We start from the raw sequence: 9,022 nt of genomic DNA, 5'->3' as shown, positions 1-9,022 counted from the left end.
ACTGGTGTAAACATGAGCTAGTTTTGTGCACTTAATTTCTGAACTATGAAAAGGAGCGAATATAGAAATCAAAAAGTTTTGTTATGAGTCAATGAAAATATTTTGATTCTGTTTAGTCGTACATGTGAAGCGATCTAAAGCTATTAAGTATTTTGTTTTGATATAATGAGTCATCTAAAAACCTTGGCATGAAATGCTGATTCTGTATATAATTGTAATCTGTTTCCGAGGATATCTGTTCTGTTTCTGTTAAGGCCTAGCCACGGGTATAATGGTGGTTTATAACCCTACTAGGGGGTGAAACATGGAATATGGCCTAGCCACGGGTATAATGGTGGTTTATAACCCTACCACGGGGGTGATGGAATATGGCCCAGCCATGGGTATAATGGTGGTTTATAACCCTACAACGGGGGTTAAACATGGTATTGTCCCGATGTGATGCTAAGAGATAATTTAATTATAATGTTTCAGTTTAGAAATGCCAACGGATTTTCTTTTTGGGAATAAGTTTATTTTCTGGAAATTTCTCTCTAATGTTTTTTTACAAAGTTTTGTTTCTGCATTCTGAAAGTAAATGTTTTATTCTGCTTATCAAATGTTATAAATGCTCATGTTTACATGCTAGTATATGCTCTTTGCTTGCTGAGTTGTTGATAACTCACCCATTTAATCTTCATAATATTTCAGATGACATTGATGGTTCAGCTGAGGATCAGTATTAGAGTTTATGGAGAAGATTAACAGTGAATGTTGTTGGGTATCTCGTGGTATTAGTGTTGATGTTGGAAGTTATTTATATTCTTAAGTTTGCTTCAATGGATTTAGACGGTTTATGGAGACTTATGTTAATGTTTCATTATTTCTAGTTTGTTATTTGAGACATGAAGAAGAGTTGAATTTTTATTTGGGTTGTTGGATTGAAAATTGGATAGACGAGTTTATATGGTTTATTTAATTGAAGTATTTACGTTTGATTTGAGGTTTGGGAAAAAATATATTCTTGAATTTAGAAGTACTCTAGCCTTGTTAGAGTTGATTATCAGGTTATATGAGTTAACTCTCCGAACCCTCGGGGACGGGCGTTACAGACTCCCACATGAAGATTTATAGTTCTCTTATTTCAAAAACACGAGATTCAATTTGAAAAATAAAAGAAAATTTCTCAATACTAAACAATTTTTAAAAAATAAATGAAACAGAAATGGCCGGTCTAGAGTAGTAGTCTCCCCTCCCACTGGACCACCAAGTGGTGGCGAAGTCCAAGTACCTCCATTGTGCTTGGGATTGTAACCTCATCCCATTTTGATATTGAAAAGTTGGCTTCGCAATAAATGATATTAATATATATATATATATATATATATGTGTGTGTGTGTGTTGCTTTGGCTCATCCCATTTTATTTTGATAGTTAGCCAACTTTTAGAACTATAAGGAAATTTGCCATAATTAAACTGTTCTTGAACTACTCCATTAATAAAGTTGTTTATAAAATTCAAGATGCTGTTTATTTATAGACAATGAAGGCATAATAATATGATACAATATCTATCTAGACTAATGCATGCGTACTATGATACAATATGGCATATTGTCAATTTATACACATGCATGCACACATTAATAATGCTAGAAATGATTGTACTGAACACGGAATAACATTTCACAGCTTATAATTAACTTCTACTTTAATTTAAAGCAATTTCCAGATCTGTTTTACGTGATAACCATCACATGACACTGCAATTGTCGGTACTGTCAGGAGCCTTTGAGATGTCGCCTACTACTTTTGATGTCATGGTTGCAGCTTGTCTTGCAAAGAATTTGCTTATTCGATCGCGTTTCTAAAATTTGAACGATTACAAATATAATAAGCGTGTAATTGATCTATAGAGCATATACAAAAAGCTGAAACAACAAATGGAGATTCTTGGTTCATCATTCTAATTTATCTTGCATGCATGCCCGAAATTAAAGAAAATGTCCAAAAAGAAACAGTTCGATGAAGATTTATAAACTGGTTTCATGTAGAAGGGACTAAATAGTCATCATAGTGCTTTTAATAATCATCGAATCGACTTACCCCATTAGTAATTGTTCCCATAGAGAACATCTTCTTTATCGTTTTAGTATGAAATGTAAATTAATTAGATTTAAGGCAGTCAAATTTTGACACAAAACAGACATGAAATAACACAATTAGGGTGAGAGTATTCCAGTTTGGGTTAATTCATGTCGACCCAAATTGACCAAATCAAGAATCGGGTCGTATCGAAATCTAGTTTCTTTAAATGAAGGGGAGAGAGTATTCAAGCTTATGGGTCAATCCATTTTCTTTTGGCAGATAGAAATAGTCGATGTTGTTATCTCTTCTATGGTGAAAATTTTTGGTGATTTGTTCATTAAAGAAGCAAGATACTTAGCTGGAGAGAGTGACCAAGTCCAACAGTAGCAAACTGAGATCAAATGAATCCAATGTTTACATGAGAAAGATGCAGATGCAAAACTTCATGAAAACGAGACCATGCATAAACAACTTGGTTGAAAGCATAAGAGATATTGCTTATGATGTCAAAGATGTCATTGAGACATATGCCTTCAAAGATTCATCCATGAGGGGTGCCGTACGTAGGCATAGAGAATTTACTCAAGAGGTTTGCTTGCATGTTAGCCAGGTCAAACGAGCAGCGTGTGGTGTCCAGTTGACCCGATTGAACCCATATAAATAAATGAACTTATTTGTTGTGTCAAGTTGACCTATATAATAAACTACCATGTTTGGCTCAAACGTGTCTAACTTGTTTATTATTTATTTCAATTTTTGGTTGAGCCAAAATTGATACCAACCAACACGATATGACTCTTTTTGCATCCTTAATTAGATAAAGCAAAATTACTGAATATTTATTTCACATATGAGCATATGAATTTATTAATTGGTCATGAAAAGTCTTTCCGCCCCAATTATTTTACCTAGGAAATTAAAGTTTTATCAAAATTTTCAAAATCACATATCTTCTAATATAGTATTTGACTTTGATATCACATGGAAGAAGTGAATGCGAGAATTACCCTGTAACGAGGCATGTTTGCAACTTTTCGATTTGCAATTTTTTCCTGCATCAATTAAGAAGTTGCTTTTATAAGTAACAACGTCTCACATATAATTGAGAAATGTTTTCATCCGTTTAACAATGGTAATAGGATTCAATCGACTTGTATATATGAAAGAGAAATTATATTTATAGTCATAGAGTATGCAACTGCCACATAATCATTTTGAAAAAAAAAAGTAAATAAATACGAGACCCACATGAAAAAAAAAACTAATTTTTTTCGTGTAAACCCCGCTCTTTTCCAAAACGATTGTGTGGTGCTTGCACATTTTACGACTGTATATAACATTACTCCATATGAAATGTATAGATCATGTGTGTGCAACAAAAATACTAGAGAAGTAGAAAACAATACTAGAAATGCTAATTGTACTTAAGAAAAACATATAAAAAATTGATTTATTCACGTGCTAGTTATTGATATGCTGAAAATTATAAAATCTGAAACTCAAAATTTTGATTTTCAAAAGAAATCTAATAAATTGATTCTACGTTTTTTATAAATAAAACTGTAAGTATGTGTAACAGTAGTCATTAAATTATATTCATTTCTATCTTCTTGGTTTGGATGGTTTTCCTAGATCAATAAATTGGTCTTGGTAGCCAGACGTCTAACACGGTACGTTGCTAGCTAGCAAGCCTTTGGTCGACTTACAATTACATGTTAATTATAATGAGAGTTTTACCAGCTGGTTAGATGCATTTGCAACTTCTTCATGATTTTCCTACATCAAAAAATATTTGTTGGTTAGCAAGAAGTCACGCATGCATGGTTGATACACAAATTTAAACACACATGATAAGTACGCATGCATGCATATACATCCATATTACCATTGCTTGTTGATATATGCAATTTTCTATGCGTCATTGCTTGTTTTGAAGAAGTTCAAATGAACCAAGTCAAGCTTATAATATGTGTTGTTTATTAGGGAAGAAAAATTCTATTTATAATTAGCCTTTGTGGATACTTACTTAGTAATTATAATATATAAAATTCAGAACAGAAATTTTAAAATTTGAATCTTACAAATCAAATATTCTTACAATTTAAGTGATAAACATTGTGCACTGATCTATACACTAGGTTGATAATAGAATAACTTCATTAAGGAAAAATCTGAGCCAAGTCGAGTGTAAGCAAATGAAGGATGGATATGTTTCAATGAGAAAGGTATATGATTGAATATATTAGGATTAATTAGGAAAGAATTTTAGAGTATTCTCACACTTATCCTACAATATAAGTATATAATTAAGAAGGGACTGATCCAATTGATTGAGAAATTTGAATTCCAAACCAACGAAATCGGTTTGTTCAAACTCAACTCGTTCCAAATTCAATATTATTTTAACCTAAATAAATAGTTACTATCCATTCCAAGTTAAAATAGAGAGGATAATTCTATTCCATCTAGGACTATGCAGGCACCCTTACAAAACTTGCATAGGAAAAAACAAAAAAATTCAATTAAAAAACACGAGATAGATCAAGAAGTAGAAGATATAAATATATATATATATATATATTTATATATAAAAAAGAGAGATTACCTGGTAATTAAAGTCATCTAAATCTGCTTCATGAGTTGCAATGTTTTCCTAAATCAAAAAATATATATATGATCACAAAGAAGTCGAGCCTTGCTAGCTAAGAATATATCGCGTTTATCATGTTAACAAGAGCACTGATCATAAGACTCAAATTTACTGGTATAAAATAAACAATAACGATACCACATTAATTAAGTAAAAGACATTAATTATACCTGATGATCCGATAATTCAGAGACATATTGACCTTCATTTTCATCGTTTTTGACCTACACCAAAGATCAATTGCTTTATCACAAAGTCACGTAGGATTAAGAAACTTGTTTTCTTTTTTTAGAGATATAAATAAAAAGACCATCATCATGTGATCGATCGTGGAACACGTACGATTGCCATACATGATATTAATTAATATATCTAAGAAGAAGCACAACACATGCATATATTAGTCGATCGAGTAATGAGAAAGTAAAAAAATATATATTAAAAAATATTTTCTTAATCACGAAGTAAAATAAAAAGTTATAAAAATATTTTTATATAATTTTTTATTTTACTTCATGATTAAGAAAGTATTTTTTAATAATATTATGATTTTTTTTTAAATATTTAAAATGGACATGCTACAACCCCGCTGGGGGCTTCCGTTGGGCTTAACATTTACTTTTCTATGTATATTTTTTTAATTTATTTTTTATATAGATTTTTTTTTTACACTTTTAAATATTTTTAAAAAATAAAATAAATATAAAATATCATTAAAAAACATTTCTCTAATCAGAAAGTAAAAAAAAAATCATTAAAAAATACTTCCTTAATCACAAAGTAGAATTAATATTATTTTTTATTCTATTTCGTGATTAAAAAAATATTTTTTAATAATATTATAATTTTATTTTATTTTTTAAAATATTTAAAATTATTAAAAATATCTATATAAAAAAAACTGAAAAAAATAGATAAAAAAATGCTATAGCTCAGCAAGAGCCCCGGCGGGACATGAAGCATTTTCCATAAATCTAACAGACATAATTATTAGTAGTACACTAACTATAAAGTCAACAAAGATGTTATACCTGAACTGGGTCTACTGCCGTTTCCGATGAGCGTTTGATGTTCCGGCGGAGTAAAGCGTAGTTGTCCAAGAAGACTGCATCTCCATGGTCATGCTGAATATTTTTTTTCCGGTAACACAAGGAGCAGAGGTCGTAGCTATTATTGGTGGAATCAAAGCATTTGATGCAAGTGAAATAGAGTCCATTAAGAAACGTTTCGCAGCCACGACAATACAATAGCCTCTTGCTTTGATACAGATAGAACAAGGTGATAAACTCGTCGAAATCCAGGCTGCCATCACCATTTACGTCTAGATCCTTGAACAAAGAACAAGCAACACTTTTTGGATAATTGTCTTGCAGGAAGAAATCCAAGAAATCATTTAGGCTCATGCTTTTATTGTTTTCCAACTTCATCTTTTTGAAATCATCCTGGGCTTTCTCCTGCTGCTGCTCTGTCAAGTTTTCGTAATAAGCTTTAGCAACCTCACGGATCTCCTCCATTTTCCCCTTACAATAATTTTGCAATTTTATTGTATGGACAACTCTCGTATTTATGCATGGGTTCGCTACATTGCCGAAGGCCAGTGGTTATGACTGAAAGGTACTGCATTTGTTCACATGCTGTCCAAATGCACCCCGAGCACATGCTTAGGTCACATGCTTAGGTCACATACTTAGGTCATCACCCCGAGCATATATATTAGCAATTTCTTTATTTTTTAAATATTAAAAAAATAATAATACCATGTCACCCAAGATCAATTGTTAACAGAGAAATGAAATTTGCAAGTAGTAAAGTAAGCAAGTATCATGCAATTCATTTAGAAAAAGTGAGCATACACGCTATGGCTACATTAAAAAAAAAAATTAATTTTTTAATAATAAATTTTATATTTTTTTAAAACAATAAAAATTGTAATTACTCATTCTACGATTATATATAATATTATTTTTATATATAAGAATTGTAATCACAAATGTTTTTGTTTTTTTTTAATATTTAAAAATAAAAAATATTTACAACCTCCTAACACTCCACACTCCACATTATTTTTAATTTTTATTATTTTTTTCTTTTATTAAATATTTATTATATGAATAATGAATAAAAAATTTGAAATAATTTAAAAAGAATAAATTCAAAAAAAAATATTAAAAATTTAAAAAATTTAAAAAAATATAGAGTGTGAAATATGGTAAAAGTTGTGTAACAATGCTCGTTTAAAAATACTTCGATCAGTACCCCGGCCCTTCTCGCATGATAGCTGGACCCCTATGCAAAGGTTAGCGTTGGCATGCGTGGTTTTACTTTTACTGCCATTTGCACAAAAAAGTAGTGGGTGGGGGAGCTCATAATTGGTATTAAAAACAAAAAGTGTCGAAGAATTTATCGGAAATATTCTCCATGAGGATAAGGCCTGCCTGCCTGACGAGTAATTGGTATTATTACTCAACTAACTTTTGTTCTTAGAGATAAGGCCTGCCTGAGGAGTGGGGACGATGATACATATTGAAGGTACCTGATGATGTAAACCCCCATCCTCCAGTCTTCTTTGACCATAACGCATTTTCTTTATTTTTTAAATATTAAAAAAATGATATTATATTGCTGAGAATTGTTAATGCAGAAATAAAATTTATAGTTATAAAATATACAAATATTATATAATTTCTTTAAAAAGATGAGTAAACAAAACATTCACATGAAAATAATTTAATTTTTTTAATAATAAATTTTATTATTTTTTAAAATAATTACACAAACACTTACTATATATATAATATTACTACATGACCTACTATACTTTTTGCTATATTTTATAATTAAAAAAATACAAAATACAGCTAAAGGCACCATCACAACTCTCGATAACAATTCTCAATTCCTGTAGTATTACTCTAGAAAAAGAAATATTAGCACGTGACCAAACAGTATATTTGTTTTTGTTTTTTCTTTTAATATTTAAAAATACTTCGATCACCCCTTCTCACATAATGGCTGGACCCTTAACGCAAAGGTTAGCACTGGCATGGTTTTACTTTTGAGTTAGATTATTATGTCGTTTCTTTCTTATATCTGGGCATTACGTTCAGTAATTTTTTTTTTAATTTTTTTAAAATATTTAAATAATTTTAAAAATTAAAAAAAAAATTATCAACATATTTTAAATTACTTCTTTAATTATTAAATAAAAATAAAAATAAATTAAAGTGGAACAGTAAGAGTGAAACGGGAGAATAATTTTCCCTTTACTTTGGAAAAATTCGACGTGTCGCGGGTCGACGTGGCAGTATTTCGAAGAGAAAACCAAAAGTTAAAAAGTAAATATTGGATCGGGGCTGGGGAGCTCATAATTGGTATTAAAAAAAAAAAAGTGTGAGAATAATTCATCCGAACATAGATTGTCGATGATTTGAACTTTTTCCTTGGAGATAAGGTCTGCCTTCGGAGTGGGGACGGTACCAGATTAAAGGAACCTATTATATATATATATATATATATATATATATATATATAAATGGAGGACGAGGAACCCGCAAGAAAAATGGTTTCTGGGTTTCGGAAGAAACCATAGATGGATGGACGACGAACCCGCACGAAAAACTTCTTCTGGGTTTCGGAACAAACGATCGATCTCCGTGAACGACGAACTTGTTGCAGGAATTTCTGAGTTTGAAGAGGGTTTCTGGTTTGCGACTGTTCTGTGAAATCTAAAATCAGAATAAAATGTTTTTGGCACTATGAAATCGGCTCATTTGCCCCTATTTTTTTTTTTTTTTTAAATATAATTTAACGCTGACGTAGCCACGTCAGCGATTCCGCTACGGGTACCCCAGGCCGGGTACCTGTAGCAGTATTGTAATATTAGTACCCATCTCGATAATAGCACACAGTAACAAACAACTCATTGGAGACCACTCATTACATTTTCTTTCTTTTTCTTAAAAGATGTAATTTTTTTGTTTTTTTTATCAGCTAACTAGCGTGTTATATTTTTAAAACATTTAACGTGAAGAGTAGATTATAACGTTTCATAATTGTACTTTGCGATCATAGAACTAGCTATTACCTATATTTTAAAAATATTTTATGTTAAGAATAGATTCAACAGATTGCCTTTACTACGTCAAGAAATTTTATCCCAATTATCAAAATTTCAGAATTTGGAATTATATCATCTCTATATATACTTGATCAACGCATAGATCTAGATACGAACTCGGATACTCAGCAATATACCTAGATCCACATACGAATTTTGAAATATAAGTCGATATCTATCAAGCTAAAT

General features: G+C 30.7%; 1 protein-coding gene across 1 annotated transcript; it reads right to left on the bottom strand.

Annotated features, from left to right (window-relative positions):
* Positions 1 to 1,447: 1,447 nt before the first annotated feature.
* LOC109006001 lies at positions 1,448 to 6,306 on the bottom strand. The gene is made up of 6 exons (XM_018985134.2): positions 5,748 to 6,306; positions 4,887 to 4,940; positions 4,672 to 4,719; positions 3,804 to 3,842; positions 3,074 to 3,118; positions 1,448 to 1,845 (listed from the first exon to the last, which is right to left on the bottom strand). The coding sequence occupies exons 1-6, from the start codon at positions 6,228 to 6,230 to the stop codon at positions 1,732 to 1,734; spliced, it is 783 nt and encodes a 260-aa protein (XP_018840679.2). The 5' UTR covers positions 6,231 to 6,306; the 3' UTR covers positions 1,448 to 1,731.
* Between the last annotated feature and the right edge of the window lie 2,716 nt (positions 6,307 to 9,022).

This window comes from Juglans regia, chromosome 10 (genome assembly GCF_001411555.2).
Source record: "Juglans regia cultivar Chandler chromosome 10, Walnut 2.0, whole genome shotgun sequence".
NCBI classification, from domain to species: Eukaryota; Viridiplantae; Streptophyta; class Magnoliopsida; order Fagales; family Juglandaceae; genus Juglans; species Juglans regia.
Note: the sequence above shows the minus strand (reverse complement) of the source record. Positions and strands in the feature narration are given on the sequence as shown.